At 46.2% G+C, this 19,328-nt stretch overlaps 1 protein-coding gene across 6 annotated transcripts in view; it reads right to left on the bottom strand.

The window, feature by feature from the left end:
• The window catches only part of lrrcc1 (leucine rich repeat and coiled-coil centrosomal protein 1), a 218,278-nt gene that overhangs the window by 143,086 nt on the left and 55,864 nt on the right, over positions 1-19,328 (bottom strand). For all 6 annotated transcript variants that reach the window (XM_072467939.1, XM_072467941.1, XM_072467943.1 and 3 more), the window contains one exon: positions 18,907-19,070. In XM_072467939.1, the coding sequence (XP_072324040.1) occupies positions 18,907-19,070 (164 nt within the window). The remainder of the gene's footprint in view (positions 1-18,906; positions 19,071-19,328) is intronic.

Genomic DNA, 19,328 nt, shown 5'->3' with positions numbered 1-19,328 from the left:
CTGATAGGTTTCATACAATACACAGCGATTAGACTTCTGAAACTACATAAGTTTGGAAATGGAAATAAATATTAATTCTGTGACACACATTTTTGTCAAAAACAGCACTGTGTTGCATTAGCTAATCTACTAGCTGTCATCTCAAAGGATTGACTCCTGATTAATAAATAGGATTTACAGCCTTAGCAAAGCATAAATCAATATGTAATTCAATTTTTTAAAAAAAGCTTTGTTACAGTTCAATTTACAACACAAAACACCTTCAGCTTTTCCTTGGAACAATGCAAAGATAACTTTGGCTCAGTTTTAACCTACCTCCCGAATTTCAACAACCGTATTAATAAAAACCGAATACAGAACTCAGATCTCTTGATCAGGTATTATTATACCAGTGAGATATAATGCTAGAAAGCACAGAGATTTGCCAAAGAAATGATCATATTCATTAACATGGGTGTGTTTGTGTCTGTGTGACTGCCTGTGTCGGTGCAACTCTCTGTGTGTAAGGCCAGGCAGCTGAAGGAAGGGAGCTCGAGGTTGGGATGACGAACCATGGTGTCTTGGGCAGCTACATTGAGAGGTGGACCTTACGATGGCCTCTGCACCAAGTGGACACAGCAGGTAGGCTGCCAATGTGTGGCACTCATCCACATATTTCACAGATGACAGTCTGCAGGCTCTGATAATGGTAATGGGTGTCTGGTGTGACACTCAAATCCATGGGATGAAAGGAGCAGGGCATCCAAAAGACGGGTATGGACAGAGGTGGCTGCTCTGGTGAGCAGGTGTGATGTGGTGCACTGCACCTGGACACAGTGCTGGAAATGTTTCAATGATCTGCACTCTGCAAGGCCGAGGACCAACCTGGCATCCCACTTCGTATGGAAGGCTTGGGGTGGGTGTCAGTAGTGGCGCTCAGGGGTGAGATATTCCAGTGCCAAAGGGCATATATCCCTGTGCGTGACATTGGTTGGAGATAGGACCATGCATCTTCAGTGTACGGAGAAGGGTGAGGAGTCCCAGTCTGCTGAGCACTTAAAGCTGGGTATTCAGGTGGGAGGCTCATGAGGCTAGAATGGTGTTGCTGGAGAAGGTTTCACGAATTGGAACACTTGTTCATGTTCAGAAGAGAAGCCATAGCGCAGAAGCGCACAAGTCCCAGGATGCTGACAATGGAAGAACTGCTGGAGGCTTGACCATGCTTAGTCTCAAGCAGATGACAAGCCTCTGGAGTCAATCAACAGGCAGCATCTGCTGGTTGTCCAGCAGGATGTGTGGGAAGATGTGGCGGAGATCCCTGAAGGTCTGTGTACCATGGCCTCTGTTTTGGAGGAGTCCTGGCAGAACCGGAGCACTGAGCAGATCCCGAGCACTGAGCAGATCCCAAGCACTCAGCCCCCTCCATTGAGAGAGTGGCGAATCTCATAGAGGATGCTCCAGCTGTAGAATAAGGGATTTCTGGGTTTGCAATCAGACCTGCAATTCCTCATACAGGCAGCAACCTCAGGAGAGATGGATGAGGAACCTAGTATCTCTTCTAGGTGCCTGTCCATTATTAGTGAGGACGGAGGTGCCTCACGCTGATGGATAAGCCGTCTGTCATCTCTGTGGGTTCCTCTTATATGTTCTCCGGATCAGGGTGGCAGTTCCTCTGCTCCTTCAGCGACCAAGGCATGTTCTGAGGCCGTGCCGATTAAGGAGTGCCCAGCCGTGTCTCTGTGCACGCCCTCCCAGGCAAGCCCACCTCAGGCTCTGCGAGTCAGCAGACGACCACCAAGGTTATCAGGACCAATAGGATAGCAGAATCAGCCATCTGCATCCAGTACAGTTCCCAATGAGAGGCTGTGTCAGGACATAGCACCCACAGGCGTTAATGTAAGGCACCTTGGGCACAGGCTGGGTTTTCATGGGTGATTTTCGTTACTTCCATTGATGTGCTGTTTTTCGTCTGTGTTTTGCACCTTGCCAAACATATCATGTTCTCCTTGTTGTCTGGGACTCTGCTGAGAAAGTTTTGTGTTTCTATGACGTAAGTAGCCCTCATGTTTGTCATAGGTGCTGGCCTCATCAGGGTCTTATGTTGGACTGCAGGGACAACAAGCTAGAGAGATAGTGAGGCAATGTTGTGCTCCAGGCATTGGCTTCTCCAACATGCGTGACAACGAGTTGGTGCGCTGAGATGAATGCAATGCCTTGGCAGCCTAGCTGAATGTTTTTTGAATTAGTGTCTCCTTTGTGTCCCAGTCCCCTGAAGGTTAATCAATGCTGCCTCCTCATTCTCACCCTCAGTTTGCTCGGCCACCCCATCAGCGTCGTCAGTGGAGTCTTCCTCTGAGGCATCACCTGCCACGGAGTCGTCAAAAGCTAGATTGTGCACAGCACAACACACAATGACAATGAGTGACACACGCTCTGGCGGATATTTCAGGAACCCACAAATGGTCCAGGCATTGGAACCTCATTTTAAGTAAATTATTGTCCTGCATGCCCTCCGCTTCGGTCCTCAGGTGCATGACTGGCATTGTAAGCCAGCTTTTCAACGGATACTCCTCATCACTCAACAACCATCCATTGAGATGGGCTGGAGTCATGAACAGGCTTAGCAGCTGTGAGAGTGTCTCAATATGTAGGCACTGTGGGAGCTGCCAGGGAACCTTGCACATACTTGTAGAACATGGGTATTGTGGTCACAATCTGTACATTCATGGAATGATACCTTTTTCTTCCTATTTACAAAGGTACCCAGCTGGCCACATAGGTGCAATCAATGGCACTTTGGATGCAGGGGAACCCTGTAATAGCTCTGGCTCACACAGCCTGACTGTCTTGGTCCATCTGGAAATGGATGAAGCTGCATACCCGCCTGAACAGAGGGCCAGTCACCAGCTTGATGCAGCTATGCACAGCTGACGGAGAGATTCCACAAAGATCACTCACTTACCTCTGCAAAGATCTGGATGCATAAACGTTCCGGGCTACTGTGAGCTTCAGAACCATGGGCATTGGGTGCCCACTCACACAGTTGGAGGTGATCTCCAGACCAATCATGTGGCATAATGAAGTGCCGATTTCGCAGGAGAGGCAGAGTCTCCTCCGGCACTGGACCTCTTGTCATGTCGGGGTAGCTGGATCACTGCCTGTACATCCAGGCAGCTGGATAGTGGCATCTTCTGCGTGCCGGTCCTCCTTGCCCTCTGGACTGGCCCTGCACCACCCTCTGCCTGAGGTCTCTCCCAGAGCCTGTGGACATTTGGTTTCCTCTCCCTTTGGCCTCTCTCTTCATCCTCAGAAGAGGTGCCACTCCCAAGCAAACAATGCTAACCTGCTGAACTGCAGATGGGTCTGACCGTGCACTGTAGGTGCCAATGTGTTAAAATGCTGAGAAATCTCCTACAAAACTGAAGAGTCCCAAGAACAAGTTAAACCCTGCTAAAAGCTCATAAGAAAGCACAGAACTCTGTCAGAAATCTACACAATAGCTCTACACCAAACTCTCACTAACCCCTACCTACTCATCCTGCCTGTGGCTCCTGCCTCCTTTCATCCCATCCTTAGATTACAATGTCAAAAACGCCTGCCCGTGTTCCGACCTAAAAATTGCATGGGCAATTTAAAATTTCACTTCATTGCCCCTTTAATGAGTTTAACTGGAGTTTTAATTGTCGGTGGGCATGCACCCGACTCCCACTTGCGGCCGCCGATTTGAGTTATCATGCCATGACTTTGGGACGAGTGCTCAATGACTTTTCGGTGCTTGTGTTTGGCACGATACAAAAAATTCTGGCCATAGTAATGTTTCACAAATCTTCTTTAAAACCACCAAGCCTCAGGCAAATATATCACGACGTTAACAGTATGATCCAAAAGCCTCACCCAATATCCAGATTCATTCCATCCTATTTCATCCTCCTCCCCTCCCCTCAATGAAAATGAAGTTGTTCGGTTTATGCTAATATGGAGAAAATTGATACCAACTCCAGGGATTTTCAGTTCCCTATTTATTCAAACAATCTGGTCATTTGTAAGGTTTATAATAACAACACACCCCACTATTAAAAATCTACTAATCTAGTTTATTCTGATACAATTTCAAAACATGATTTTGAAGGCAAAGAGTTGTGTATGGAATTTGATGATTTACTGATCGGAAGGTCAAAGATCATCAGACACATGCACATTTGTTTCACAGTTTACTGGAAGTTCATAACTAATGTCAATCAATAAGCCAAGCACTCAACTGAGAAGCAGACATTATTTACAGCAAAGGTATAGCACATTCACTGGGTGAAATTGGGGAGAGGACCCGATGCAATATCATACAGTTCTGTGACTTTCAGTTTAGTAATGGAGAGAGATAGGTGCGTGCAACAGGGCAAGGTTTACAATTGGGGGAAGGGTAAACACGATGTTGTCAGACAAGAATTGAAGTGCATAAGTTGGGAACATAGGCTGTCAGGGAAGGACACAAGTGAAATGTGGAACTTATTCAAGGAACAGGTACTACGTGTCCTTGATATGTATGTCCCTGTCAGGCAGGGAAAAGATGGTCGAGTGAGGGAACCATGGTTGACAAGAGAGGTTGAATGTCTTGTTAAGAGGAAAAAGGAGACTTATGTAAGGCTGAGGAAACAAGGTTCAGACAGGGCATTGGAGGGATACAAGATAGCCAGGAGGGAACTGAAGAAAGGGATTAGGAGAGCTAAGAGAGGGCATGAACAATCTTTGGCGGGTAGGATCAAGGAAACCCCCAAGGCCTTTTACACATATGTGAGAAATATGAGAATGACTAGAGCGAGGGTAGGTCCGATCAAGGACAGTAGCGGGAGATTGTGTATTGAGTCTGAAGAGATAGGAGAGGTCTTGAACGAGTATTTTTCTTCTGTATTTACAAATGAGAGGGGCGATATTGTTGGAGAGGACAGTGTGAAACAGATTGGTAAGCTCGAGGAAATACTTGTTAGGAAGGAAGATGTGTTGGGCATTTTGAAAAACTTGAAGATAGACAAGTCCCCCGGGCCTGACGGGATGTATCCAAGGATTCTATGGGAAGCAGGAGATGAAATTGCAGAGCCGTTGGCAATGATTTTTTCGTCCTCACTGTCAACAGGGGTGGTACCAGGGGATTGGAGAGTGGCGAATGTCGTGCCCCTGTTCAAAAAAGAGACTAGGGATAACCCTGGGAATTATAGGCCAGTTAGTCTTACTTCGGTGGTAGGCAAAGTAATGGAAAGGGTACTGAAGGATAGGATTTCTGAGCATCTGGAAAGACACTGCTTGATTAAGGATAGTCAGCACGGATTTGTGAGGGGTAGGTCTTGCCTTACAAGTCTTATTGAATTCTTTGAGGAGGTGACCAAGCATGTGGATGAAGGTAAAGCAGTGGATGTAGTGTACATGGATTTTAGTAAGGCATTTGATAAGGTTCCCCATGGTAGGCTTCTGCAGAAAGTAAGGAGGCATGGGATAGTGGGAAATTTGGCCAGTTGGATAACGAACTGGCTAACCGATAGAAGTCAGAGAGTGGTGGTGGATGGCAAATATTCAGCCTGGAACCCAGTTACCAGTGGCGTACCGCAGGGATCAGTTCAGGGTCCTCTGCTGTTTGTGATTTTCATTAATGAATTGGATGAGGGAGTTGAAGGGTGGGTTAGTAAATTTGCAGACGATACGAAGATTGGTGGAGTTGTGGATAGTGAGGAGGGCTGTTGTCGGCTGCAAAGAGACATAGATAGGATGCAGAGCTGGGCTGAGAAGTAGCAGATGGAGTTTAACCCTGAAAAGTGTGAGGTTGTCCATTTTGGAAGGACAAATATGAATGCGGAATACAGGGTTAACGGTAGAGTTCTTGGCAATGTGGAGGAGCAGAGAGATCTTGGGGTCTATGTTCATACATCTTTGAAAGTTGCCACGCAAGTGGATAGAGCTGTGAAGAAGGCCTATGGTGTGCTAGCGTTCATTAACAGAGGGATTGAATTTAAGAGTCGTGAGGTGATGACGCAGCCGTACAAAACTTTGGTAAGACCACATTTGGAATACTGTGTCCAGTTCTGGTCGCCTCATTTGAGGAAGGATGTGGAAGCTTTGAAAAAGGTGCAAAGGAGATTTACCAGGATGTTGCCTGGAATGGAGAATAGGTCTTACGAGGAAAGGTTGAGGGTGCTAGGCCTTTTCTCATTAGAACGGAGAAGGATGAGGGGTGACTTGATAGAGGTTTAGAAGATGATCAGGGGAATAGATAGAGTAGACAGTCAGAGACTTTTTCCCCGGGTGGAACAAACCATTACAAGGGGACATAAATTTAAGGTGAATGGTGGAAGATATAGGGGGGATGTCAGAGGTAGGTTCTTTACCCAGAGAGTAGTGGGGGCATGGAATGCACTGCCTGTGGAAGTAGTTGAGTCAGAAACATTAGGGACCTGCAAGCAGCTATTGGATAGGTACATGGATTACGGTAGAATGATATAGTGTAGATTAATTTGTTCTTAAGGGCAGCACGGTAGCATTGTGGATAGCACAATTGCTTCACAGCTCCAGGGTCCCAGGTTCGATTCCGGCTTGGGTCACTGTCTGTGCGGAGTCTGCACATCCTCCCAGTGTGTGCGTGGGTTTCCTCCGGGTGCTCCGGTTTCCTCCCACAGTCCAAAGATGTGCAGGTTAGGTGGATTGGCCATGATAAATTGCCCTTAGTGTCCAAAATTGCCCTTAGTGTTGGGTGGAGGTGTTGACCTTGGGTAGGGTGCTCTTTCCAAGAGCCGGTGCAGACTCAATGGGCCGAATGGCCTCCTTCTGCACTGTAAATTCTATGATAATCTATGATTAATCTAGGACAAAGGTTCGGCACAACATCGTGTGCCGAAGGGCCTGTTCTGTGCTGTATTTTTCTATGTTCTATACTGGATGTGGTCATACTTGGGGTCAGCAAAAGAATCAAGACTTAATACTGTGTGATAGATAAAGCATCTGCAATAACAACAATATGCATGTTGTTGGCACGTTGCTAGTCCCTCAAAACGATGATGAAATCTGCTGGCTTCATAGTTTGAGTGTCCTCAGGTGACCCAGTAGGCCAATCCTGGAACCACAGGTCTTTGGGCAGCAAGGACAAGAGTTGCCCTGAGGAAGTGGGGGTGGGGGGGGGGGGGGGGGTTTCAAGCCAGAATTGTCCCCTCGTTCCCTGCCGTTGCGTCTCTGCAGCAAAGTTAATGCAGTCAGTTTCCGACTATGTTGCAGCTTAGTGGAGGAGGCGTCGTCATATGGCAGTTTACGGCAAGTTTTTCCTGTGCACCAATGTCAATTGGTCCATGTGTATATTTGGAAAAAAGAAATACAATCTCCTTCCAGAAGTAGAAAGCAATTTTGGTTTTCTCATATGTTCTGCAGTCCCATTATAATTGATTATTGACAAAATCTTAGCCGCAGTCACAATCAATATACATACTGTGGAAGGTAACGGCACAATAGCAATGGGGAGGTGTGGTGCCTGTTCCCACCCAGGAAATGCAGAAATGGGGGGCTGGGGGAGAAGAACAAGGAAGCCCGACTGAATTTAAGGACATGACCTACTTAGCTATTTTATTCCATTCCATTTCTTCTTGGCAGTCGGCCTCGCAGGCAAACAAAATTAGTGGTAGAAGGCACAGAAAGGGACAGAAGGCAAATGGACAAGTTTGGGGCGTGATGGTGAGGCTCAGACTGCAGCTGTAGGGAGACAAAAGCAATTGTGGTGGATGGAGAAAACAGGACAGTAGATGAAAGGAAACAGATGGCAGGAATGCACCCCTTTTCCTTCTGGCCTACAGAAATGCTCAGAGGCGGATTTATAGTTTGTGGGGCCCCCGCTTACCTTCATTTCTGGGGTTCCCCCCCTGCACCCAACTTTATGCCGCTCCCGGCCCCAACCACTCTTGCCACAGAATGCAAAGGCGGAAGCCACAAAAATTCACCCAAACTTTTGACAAAAAGCACGCAAAATAAATCAACAGTTTTCTTCGGAGATTCACTTCTACTCTGCAATTGCATCTTTATTTTGTCACAAATAACTCTGACAGTCTGAATGATGGGTTTCTCTTTTCCTTTTAAAGTGATTTCATTGTCTCTAGTTTCATTGAAACTTGGAAGCTTTTGGCCACGAAACTCACTCTTTTCTCAAATATTCTATATTACCTATGTTTTCTGGTTTATTTCGTACAAAATATTCTCATACCCAGTGGAACAGATTTTGGCCACAAGGTAATGTCTTCAGGGTAGGTTTCTTCCCTCACTTCAAGAAAAGAATCGGCAATATCTTGTAGTTCAGTTGTCATTTCAGAGTCCAAATCCTGTTCAACTTTTTCAGGTGATGTAGTATCGCTTAATTGGCAAGTCCAAGTCATTGAATAATTCGCCCATACTTTTGGATGAGGATAAATGTGCAGTTTGTGTACAATTCAATACTTTATGGCAAACTGTCTTTTTGCCTAGCTTCGTCCTCTTGCCTCGCCTTCAATTTTCTGCATTTTTGACTGCCAGATTGATAGTGTCACTTCATATTACTAAAGAAACTGATCTTGATCTTAGGCAGCTAATAAAGTGTCTGAAAGAGCAGCCTTTTTTTGCAGTCAATTCCACATTTTTATCAGGCTCAAGCGCTGCAAATATTGGATAAATCTTTTATTTCATTTTTTAAATTTAGTGTACCCAAATTAATTTTTTCCAATTTAGGGGCAATTTAGCGTGGCCAATCCACCTACCCTGCACATCTTTGGGTTGTGGGGGCAAAACCCACGCGGATCAATCTTTTAACCCCATCACAAATTCTTCACCCCTTCATAATGCAACCCGGCCCTCACGCCCACTCTCCCTCCCTGCAAGTCTGCAACCCAACCCCCTCACACATTCTTTTCCCTCCGACACCCTCACATTCTTCCCCCTCACCCCATCCCTTCACAGTCTCCCCCCACGCCTCATACTCTCCCTTTCTCACAATTGCACTCACCTCGTTCGCCTGGGGTCTTCAAGGTAGCCTGCCTCACTCAACGTGGCCACCGTGCCTCTCCATCACCTCAGGACAATGTCACACGCCTGTTGCTGGCCTGGTTCCACTACTCGTGGCTTGATTCGGGGCACACATCTCACGCGTCTGTTGCAGGCCTGGCTTCATTAGTGAAGGCACTCAGCACAAACCCCCTTGCCTCGTCTGCTCGGCGGCTGAATTCGCAACTTGACTTGGCTGTCGTGCCTCGCTGGCCTGGGTCTGCTAGTGCTGGAGTCCAGCACAAACCTGCTCGCCTCGCGAACCTCAGCAGTCTCTCTCTCACCGCTTGTCATGGTCTTGCATGCATGCGCCTCAAGTTAACCGTTTGTTACCAGTTTTCCCGCTCTTTCAGAGTCGCCAATCAAAGTCTGATTTTACTCTGCATTTGCTGCTGATAGGAGCTTATTAAATTTGGAGTAATCTGCCTCCGATTGGATGCCCAGTGCACCGGTCCAGGTCGGGCCCTCTCATTAGTCGGGGCCCTGCGCCTATTGTAAATCCGTCTCTAGAAATGCTGAAAAAAGAATTTACCTGCTGAATACAGCTGCTTTTGCCTTCTTACAACTACTGGGTTCTGTGCCCTGGGAATCTCGGCCCACAACTGTTAAATTCAAATGGTTCTCAAAACTTAAAGAACAAACACTAATTTACATATTATAATCCCCAAGAGGCCTGGCTGAAATGGGTTATTAGGTGTCCCCAATTCAGCCACGGTTAAAGAAACTTTTTATTTACTATTCATGAGTTATGGATATCGAGTGAATGCCTTGGTCCGAACATAGACAAAAGCTGAACTCAAGAGCTGAGGTGAGTGACTGCCCTCGGTGTCATCTGACAGAGAATGGCCTCATGAAATCTTGCATAACTGGAAGCAATAGGAATTTGGGGGAATAATCCCCACTGGCTGGAGTCATACCCAGCACTAAAGGTGTTGGAGGTTAATCATCCCCATCTCAGGACATAATTACAAGAGTTCCTCAGTGTAGTGTCCTCAGCCCAATCATCTTTAGCTGCTTCATCAATTACCTTCTCTCCCTCCATCACAAGGTAAGAAGTGGGGATGTTCACTGATGATTGCATAATGTTCAGCACCATTCGCAACTCCACAGGTATTGAAGCAGTCCATGTCCAAATGCAGCAAGACCTGGACAACTTTCAGGCCGTGGCTGGAAAGCATCAAGCGAAATTCACACCACAAGTTCCAGGCAATGACAAACTTCAACAGGAAATATTCTAACCATCTTTCTTTGACATTCAATAGTATTGCCAGTGCTGAATCCTTCACCATCAACATCTTGGGGGTTAGCATTAACTAGAAAATGAACTGGACCAGCCTTATAAATACTGTGGCTACAAGAGCAGGTCAGAGGCTGGGAATTCTGACTCCTGAAACACTGGTCACCATCTACAAGGCACAAGTTAGGATTGTGGTAGAACACTCTCCACTTGCCTGGAGGGATGTGGCTCCAATATCACTCAAGAAGCTCTACACTTACCGCCTCATGGACTCATGCCGAGAACAAAAGATTGTGCTTTTTGAAGGTTAGATGATCTCACTCCCAGGACATCACCGCAAGAGTTCCTCAGCACAGCCTCCTAGGCTGAACCATCTTCAGCTGATTCCTCAATGACCTTCCCTTCATCATGAGGTCAGAAGTGGGGGTGTTTCCTGATGATTGCACCATTCACAGCTCTTCAGGTTTGAAGCAATCCAAGTCCATATTTACGAAGACCTGAACAATATTCAGCCTTGGCCTGATAAGTGACAAGTAATATTTGCGCCACTTAAATGCCAGGCAATAACCATCTCCAACAGGAGAGAATCTAGCCTTCTCCCCTTGACATTTTTTTGCAGAATACCTCACAATCAACATCCTATTGCTGAATACTCCTCTATCAACATCCTAATGGGTGGTGGGGTTTACCATTGATCAGAAACTGAACTGGACTAGCCACATAAATACTGTGGCTTCAAAAGCAGTGAAAAGGCCAGGAATTCTGCGGAGAGTAAATCATCCCTTGACTGCCCAAAGCCTGCCCACCGCCTACAAGGCTCACGTTAGGAGTGTGATGGAATATTGTTCACTTTCCTGGATGAGTTTAGGTCCAACAGCATTCAAGAAGCTCAACACCATCTAGGATAATGCCGTTTGCATGTTTGGCATCACCTTAAACATCCACTTCCTCCACCACCGACACACAGTGGCAGCTGTGTGTACTGGCAGCACTGTGTACCATCTACAACATGCAATGTGGTAACTCACCACGACTCCTTTGACAGCACCTTCCAAACCCGTGACCTCCACCATTTAAAGGGCAGCAGGTTCATGGGAACGTTGCCACCTGCAACTTCCCCTTCAAGACACACACCACCCAGACTTGCAGCCATATCGCCGTTCCCTCCAATGTCGCTGAGTCAAAGTCCTGGACATCACTCCCCGACAGCACTGAGGGTGTACCTACAATCATGGTCTGCAGTCGTTCAAGGCAGCAGCTCATCACCACCTTCTCAAGGGCAATTAGGGATGGGCAACATCCTAGCCAGTGATACCCACATCCCATTAATGATTTAAAAAATTACAGCAAACGTTATTGAACAAAACGGTTTTAAAATATTGTTATTCAAGAATAATCTCAAAACAAAGCAAATTGAATTTTGAAGATTTGAGTACAAAATCAATTAACGCCACTCTAAGAAAGCTTATGATTATAGCTGCAAGACAGAATATTGGAAACTGTCCATCTTTAGTCTCCGAATCATATGTGAAACATTGTCAATAGACAACCCAATGATTATCTGCCTACAGTGCTATTTGCTTCATCATATGTTGTTGGGAATCAATGAAGACAGCTGAAAAGAACAGGTGAAGAGGAAACAAAAAACTCAAATGTTTTCTCATGAAGGTGGATTGTCTTTAGAACTTTTATGAAAAGGCAAAAAGGCACAGCATGGCAAGTCAGTGAAGTACATCAGAACTGTTTGAACAGATCGTGCCTTTTCATTTCTTGGCTCAGAACAAACGACAACTTAAATATATATAGGGCTGGATTCTCCGCAGCCCCGCGCCAAAATCGCGGCCGGCGCGGGGGCGGAGAATCCACTTGCACGCCATAATCGGGCCCGGCGCCGGTTCAGCGATTCTCCGGGACCCGAAAATCACATGACCGCGGAATACGCCGCCTATTACCGGTCGGAATGCTGGCGTGGCAGCTGCGGACTCAATCCGCTGCAGTCCTGGTCGGGGGCAGGTGGATTGGAGACTGGGGGGCCCTCATAGGCGGCTGGGGATTAGGTCCGCACGGTTAGATGCTGGGGCACGCAGCCGATCGGGGGCGGGGGGGTGGTCTCATTTTTCTGTCTGGCTTCGCGGTCTGAGTCGTCATGGAGCTCCGCGTGGCCGCTGGAGGCCGCAGCCGTGCGTATGCGCGGACTCCAAACCTGAAATGCGGGGGTCCGTATCTGCAGCTAAATCTGCCAGATTTACTCCGGGTCCCTGCTGGCCCCCTGCAGGGCATTAAATTAGTTCATATTTTTAATAGGAATCTCGGGAGTAAAACCCCACCGTTTTTACGCCGGTGTGGGGATATAGTCCCATTTTGGGAGAATCCAGCTCATAGTATATATAATGTCGGAAAACATCTAAAGGTGCTGGGCAGGGGTGTAATCGGACCAAAACCAACATTGAGCCAAAAAAAGATATGAAGACAGGTGAATAAAAGTTTGGTCAAATAAGTTTGAAGCAAATCCTAAATGAAAGGTCAAGAAAAGGATTTGTAGATCTTAGGGCCCAAATGAGTGAAGTTGCGGCCACCAATGTTGGGGTGAAAGGTGGAGCGGGGGGGGGCTGATCAAGAGTTGGAGGATTTGTGGGGGTCATGAAGGTCGAAAGTCATAGCGACAGGAGTAGCAAGGCCAATGTGGTTGACTCTCAACTTCCCCCTGAAATGACCTAGAACGTCACTCAGTTCGAAGGCAATTAAGGATTGGCAACAAATGCTGGTCTTTCCAGTGATACCCACATCCAGGAGAGAATAAAGGTAAAAATGGAGGGGCTTGAACAAACAAATAAGAATTTCAAAATTTGAGATGTTGGTATAGAGTTTGGGGGAGATGGGTGCATGGTGGTAATGTTACTGGACCAATAATCCAGAGGCCCAGGCAAATGCTCTGAACACATGGGTTTAGAATTTAAATTCAATTGATAAATGTAGAATTAAAACAGCTGGTCCCAGTAATGATGACCATGAAATTACCATTGAATGTCATAAAAAAACATTTACTAATGCCTTTGGGGGAAGGAAATCTGCCATCTTTATCCAATCAGGCCTACATGTGACTCCAGTCCCACAGGAATGATGTTGACTCTTAACTGTCCTCTAAATAGCTGAGCAAGCCATTCACTACAGGGGCAATTAGGATGGGCAACAGGTGTTGGTCTTGCAAGTAACATCCACATCCCATGAAACAATAAAAACAGGAACAAATGTAGGTGAACCAGCACAACGGTGATGAGTGAATAAGACTTGGTACACATTAAGATACCAGCAGCAGAGTTTTAGACAAGTTCAAGACAAAATGTTCGTGCTGTGGGTTACTGGAGGGGGAGGAAGGCTGCACCCCTATTCAGTATTTCTCAGACCTGTTCCACAAAAGGGTGAGAATATACTTCCATCCCTCCTCAGAACTAGACTGGGCCCACGATCGCTTTGACCCAAGCCTCATTCTGGTGATCCTCTTTGTGCAGTAATCGCAAGGCCTCACAGCTTCATAGAATCACAGAATTTACAGTGCAGAAGAAGTTGGTACTTCAATGGGCATTAACATAGGAAGGCAACTCTATCAGATTATACCAGGACACGAGTGCAGACCTAGCCAAGAAAAGGGCTGCCTTTAACAAAGTGAAATCTTCCCTGTATAAGAATGGAGTCAACTTTGGGATGATTTATCCAGCCCAGCTTCATGTAATATGCCTTGAAAAAGACACATTTTTTTGATTCGCCGGGTGATGCAGACTCCTTTGTCCAGAAGCACAATTTGTGATTGGTTTATCTGATCTATGGCTTGTTGTGGGGCAGTCTTCATGCCGGTTGTTTATCTGTTTGAGTGTATTCTTGATGAGCTTAGTTATATATGAGGGATTTCTACTGTTCGCTCATCTATCCTCCATCGCGTTACCAGCACCTTTGCCAACAGCTTCATATCCACATTCAACAACAATAGCTTTTAATTTCCTGAGACACCAAAAATCTGACTGTCTCACAGCCTTAAATGTATTCAACAGGAGCACCCACAACCCTCCAGGATAGAGAATTCTAACCCTTTAGAATGAAGTAACATTTCCTTTGTGTACCAGTGACCAGAACTGGTGTATTCAGGCCCAGTCTGGCCAGTTACTGCACATTTTACCACCTTGATTCACTTTTTACAAATATTTTAGAATATCCAATTAATTATTTTCCAATTAAGAGGCAACGATATCGGACGATAAGATCCACACTCCTCTGGATACTTATAAGTGAAATGGATACCTGTGTCAATGTGTGCGGGAGCTTCTCCTTGCCAGCCGACTCGTTAAACACCTTCACTGAAAGAGGCCCTAATTCTCTAACAAATTGTTTCTAGAATTCTGCTAGGGGCCTTCCCAAACTGCATCTCACCCACACACCCCATCACTTACTCCAATCGGGACATCAAATACTGCACCTTCCCCTCCTCCACCACTGCAAAGTCAAGGCCTTCCAAGAACTGCCTCATGCCAAAGTCCCCCCACCCCGGGGACTCCGACTTCTGGCCTCAAAAAACCCATTTGTGTTCCCTAACTCAGTGACCACCCTTCCATCGGACTCCTTAATCCACCCAATCTCCCTCGCCACCTGCTGCCTCAGCACGTGCGTAAGCAACCTGCTGGCCTTCTCTCCATGCTGGTACAGTGCCCCCCTAGCCCAATGTAGCTGGCCCACTGCCTTCCCCATAGACATAAGAGCGAACTCCATCAGGTGCTTCTCCCTCTCCTTCAACAGCCCCTCCTCAGGGGCCACCGAATATCTCCGATCCACCAACAGAATGGCCTCCATCAATCTCTGCCTCTCCAACTGTTCCACCTTATCCCAGGTTGAAATAAACTCCCCCCAAATTATCGCCTTCAGCGCCTCCCACAGCATGGAGGCACTTTGATTGAGCTCTACATAAGTGCGTATAGCCACCGCTATCTTTTCACATATCTCCATATCGGCCAACAACCCCACATCCACCTCCACTGGGAACCCCCCCTTCGCCACATACTGGTCCACAAGATGCGGTATGTGATCCGACACCACGATCACCGAGTACCCCGTCCCAACAACTCCCGCCAACAAAGTCTTCTCCACGACAAAATAATCAATCCGGGAATACACCCAATGTACATGAGAGAAGAATAAAAATTCCTTAGTCCTCGGCCAACCAAACCGCCACAGGAGCATTCCCAATTCCCCATCCGTTCCATTAACCACACCAAATCCCTCGCCAACACCTTCAAGGCCTTAGGACACAACCGATCCAATCTAGGACCAAGAACAGCATTAAAATACTCCCCCATAATTTAAAAATTAAAAATATATATATATATTTTTATTGGCATTTCTCATAATTATAAACAGTTGTATATATACACATCACATCTTTCTCGCCTGCGCTAATTTCCTTTATTATACAGAGGTTTAGTTTGTCCTTCGTTTAACTCAAATACTCCCTCATAATTAACCGGTGCGTGTCAAGGTTTGGAACATTTTCCAGCACCCTCTTCATAAAATCTATATCCTCCCAATTGGGGGCACAGTTGTTCACCAAAACTACGACTCACCATCACATAACTACCCCCAGATCACCCAGCTGATGCAAGCTGAAATGGCCATCATTTAATCAGCACCGCAATCCTTCCCCACCCCCCTCGCCTTCATATCTAGCCCTGATTAAAACACCAGCCCCACCCACCCTGTTCCACAACATCTTCAATGTCAGCAACTCACCCGTCCCTCCCCAACCCCTCCACCATCCCAAACACAAAAGATTCTGCCTCCCCAGGCTCACCATCCCCACCCAAGTCACAAACAAAGACGACCAGCACAGCCCGAAAACACAACACCTTGCCCCCTTCCCTTCATGACTCTTCCCTCCATTTCATTTCCATTAACCAGTCGACATGCTAGTAGGATGACTGGGAGAGGATAGCCATCAGAATACACAAAATTGATTGTGGATCCTGTAAAGTTTTATGCCCAAGGAATTCTCCTCTTGATTACCACCTACTGCCCTCACTCAGCAGAAGAATCGGAACTCCATTCGCAAGAAGCACTGAGGGTAGCTGGGCACAGAATGCACTCCGGATGAACAACTTCAATATCCACCATCAAGACTGACTCAGTGGCACCACAACTGACCAAGTTGGCTGCATGTTGAAACTCTCACGTGCCAGACGGGGTCTGAACCAGGTGGTGAGAGAACCAACACAAGGTAAAAAATCAACTTGACTTGATTTTTTGCCAATCCACCTATCCTATCTATCGAAGGCAATAGTGATAGGAATGACCATCACCAAAGTCCTTGTGGAAACAAAGTCATGTCCTCACACTGGGAACACTATCCATTGTGGCTAGAAAGTACGGTCACCTTGCTAAATATGATAGGTTGAACAACCCAGCTTCAATGTTGAGAATGTAGGAGCTCTACCATATATACCGAAATGAGGTGCCAACCTGGTGAAGCTAACAACACAGGACTACATTTATGCTAAGCATGCTATGAATTAAATGAAATAAATCAAAGCTCTAAAATTCAGCCACATAGAGTAGTGAATAGTGGTGGACAATTTAACAAACTGGAAGCGGAGGATCCATGAATATCCCAATCCTTAATGATTGTGGAGTTCAACACTTAAATACAGTAGACCAGAGTGAAAGGTTTGTAACTATTTGCAGCCCAGTAGACGATCTATCTCATTCTCCTCCTGAGGTTCACTTAATCACTGTACTCGGGGGTCGGGATTGCGGGCGCTGGTCGTGACGCTGCTCCTGTTCTCCCCGGGAAAATACTCGGGCAATCCAGAAGTGGTAATGACTCTGAAGATTTGGAGGCAATTTCGGCAGCCTTTTAAACTAGGGGCAGTGTCAAAGATGACGCTGATTTGGGTAGATCGTCTGTTTGAACCTGCTAGATTTGATGCTATGTTCCGGGGCTGGGAGGACAAAGGGGTCGTAGGAATGAGGAATTTGTTCCTGGAGGAACACGGTAGCACAAGTGGATAGCACTGTGGCTTCACAGTGCCAGGGTCCCAGGTTCGATTCCCCGCTGGGTCACTGTCTGTGCGGAGTCTGCACATTCTCCCTGTGTCTGCGTGGGTTTCCTCCGGGTGCTCCAGTTTCCTCCCAGTCCAAAGACGTGCAGGTTAGGTGGATTGGCCATGCTAAATTGCCCTTGGTGTCCAAAAAGGTTAGGAGGGGTTACTGGGTTACGGAAATAGGGTGGAAGCGAGGGCTTAATGTGGGTTGGTGCAGACTCGGTGGGCCGAATGGCCTCCTTCTGCACTGTAAGTTCTATGTTCTATATACTCAATCTTCAGTAAATTCAAATCAGTACATTTGACATTAAGAAATGGCTGAGCCCACTTGACATTGTTGTAGTGCTGACGCGTTGTGCTCCAAACAAGTCATGGCTTCAGTCAAGCTGTTCAAGTACAGCAACAACACTGGTATCTACCTGACAAAGTGGAAACAATGACAAAGTGGCCCAATTACGCCCTGTCTACAAAAACGTAGGACAAGTCCGAAGTGATGGAAAGTGTCATCGACTCTGCAATCAAATGGCATTTATTCAAAACCTGTATAAAGAAGCTCAATTTGGATTCCATCAGCACTAATAGGCTCCAGACCCCAGTATAACCTTGGTTCAATCATGGATAAAAGAGCTGAATTGCAGAAGGAAGGATATTAGTGTCAGGCAATTATCATCTTGATGGAGGGAGCCTAAACACCTCCCCTTGACATTTGCATAGTAGCACAGTGGTTAGCGTTGTTGCTTCACTGCGCCAGGGTCCCATGTTCGATTCCCGGCTTGGGTCACTGTCTGTGTTGAGTCTGCACGTTCGCCGTGTCGGTGTGGGTTTTCTCCGGGTGCTCCGGTTTCCTCCCACAAGTCCCGAAAGACGTGCTTGTTCGGTGAACTGGACATCCTAAATTCTCCCTGCTTGTACCTGAACAGGCGCCAGAATGTGGTGACTAGGGCCTTTTCACAGTAACTTCATTACAGTGTTAATGTAGGCTTACTATAAATACTATAGCTACAAGAACAAGTCACAGATGGGGTATTCTGCAGTGAGTGAATCACCTCCCGACTCCCAAAAGCTTTTCCAACACCCACAAGGCACAAGTCAAGATGTGATGCAAGACTCCACTTGCCTGGATAAGTGTAGTTCCAACACACTCCAGCACAATGCCATTCAATTGATCACATTAAACACTCGCTCCCTCCATCATTGCCACAGCATGATTGAAGTGCATGCCATCTATAAGAAGCACAGAGGCAAAGTGCCAAGGCCTCTTCAATAGGACTTCCCAAATGCACAACTTCCATCACCTAGAACGTCAAGGGCAGCCGGCAGCGGGTTCATAGAAAACAATCAATTTCTCCCCCAAGTCACACATTTATTTGACTTGGAAATACACTGCAGTTTCTCCATTATCACCGGGTGAAAATCCTGGAACTCTCTACCTAACAGCACTTTTTGCCTACCAGCACCACATAACATTGACTTTTAAGAAGGCGACTCACGACCATCAAAGAGTATTAGTGGATGGGCAATAAGTGCTGGTCTTGCCATCGATGCCAACATCCTCTAATGAATCAATTAAAAAAATACCTCTCAGATTTTTTGTTTTTCAGCTGTCTGTTTTTTAGTTGTTTGGAGATTTCAGTCTTTGTCCGTCGAGCTTCTTTTTTGTGATTCTCTTTAGAACTCTCACTTTCACTCTCAGAGGTATGATCAATATCCCGCTTTGCTTTTACTTTTGAAGGAGCTGGAACCTTTAAAATTAAGAAATCCAACATGAAGTACATTCCCCCTGTTAAGTCAAGCTCCACAAAATATTGATTGCTGAAAGCGAATTTAAGTAGAATGAGTCTTAATAGCCATGCAACTCTTTGTTGTAAAATATATTTCAGGTCACAGTGAAATCAATAGGAGTGTAATGATTTATCATCAGTAATGTAAAGCCAATGATATACTTACCTAGAATGTTAATTTGGAATAATACTTTTCCCCTACCAGATCCCTGAAAAGAT

This window comes from Scyliorhinus torazame, chromosome 11 (genome assembly GCF_047496885.1).
Source record: "Scyliorhinus torazame isolate Kashiwa2021f chromosome 11, sScyTor2.1, whole genome shotgun sequence".
Taxonomy (NCBI): Eukaryota; Metazoa; Chordata; class Chondrichthyes; order Carcharhiniformes; family Scyliorhinidae; genus Scyliorhinus; species Scyliorhinus torazame.
This window is presented reverse-complemented; position numbering and strand designations above follow the sequence as displayed.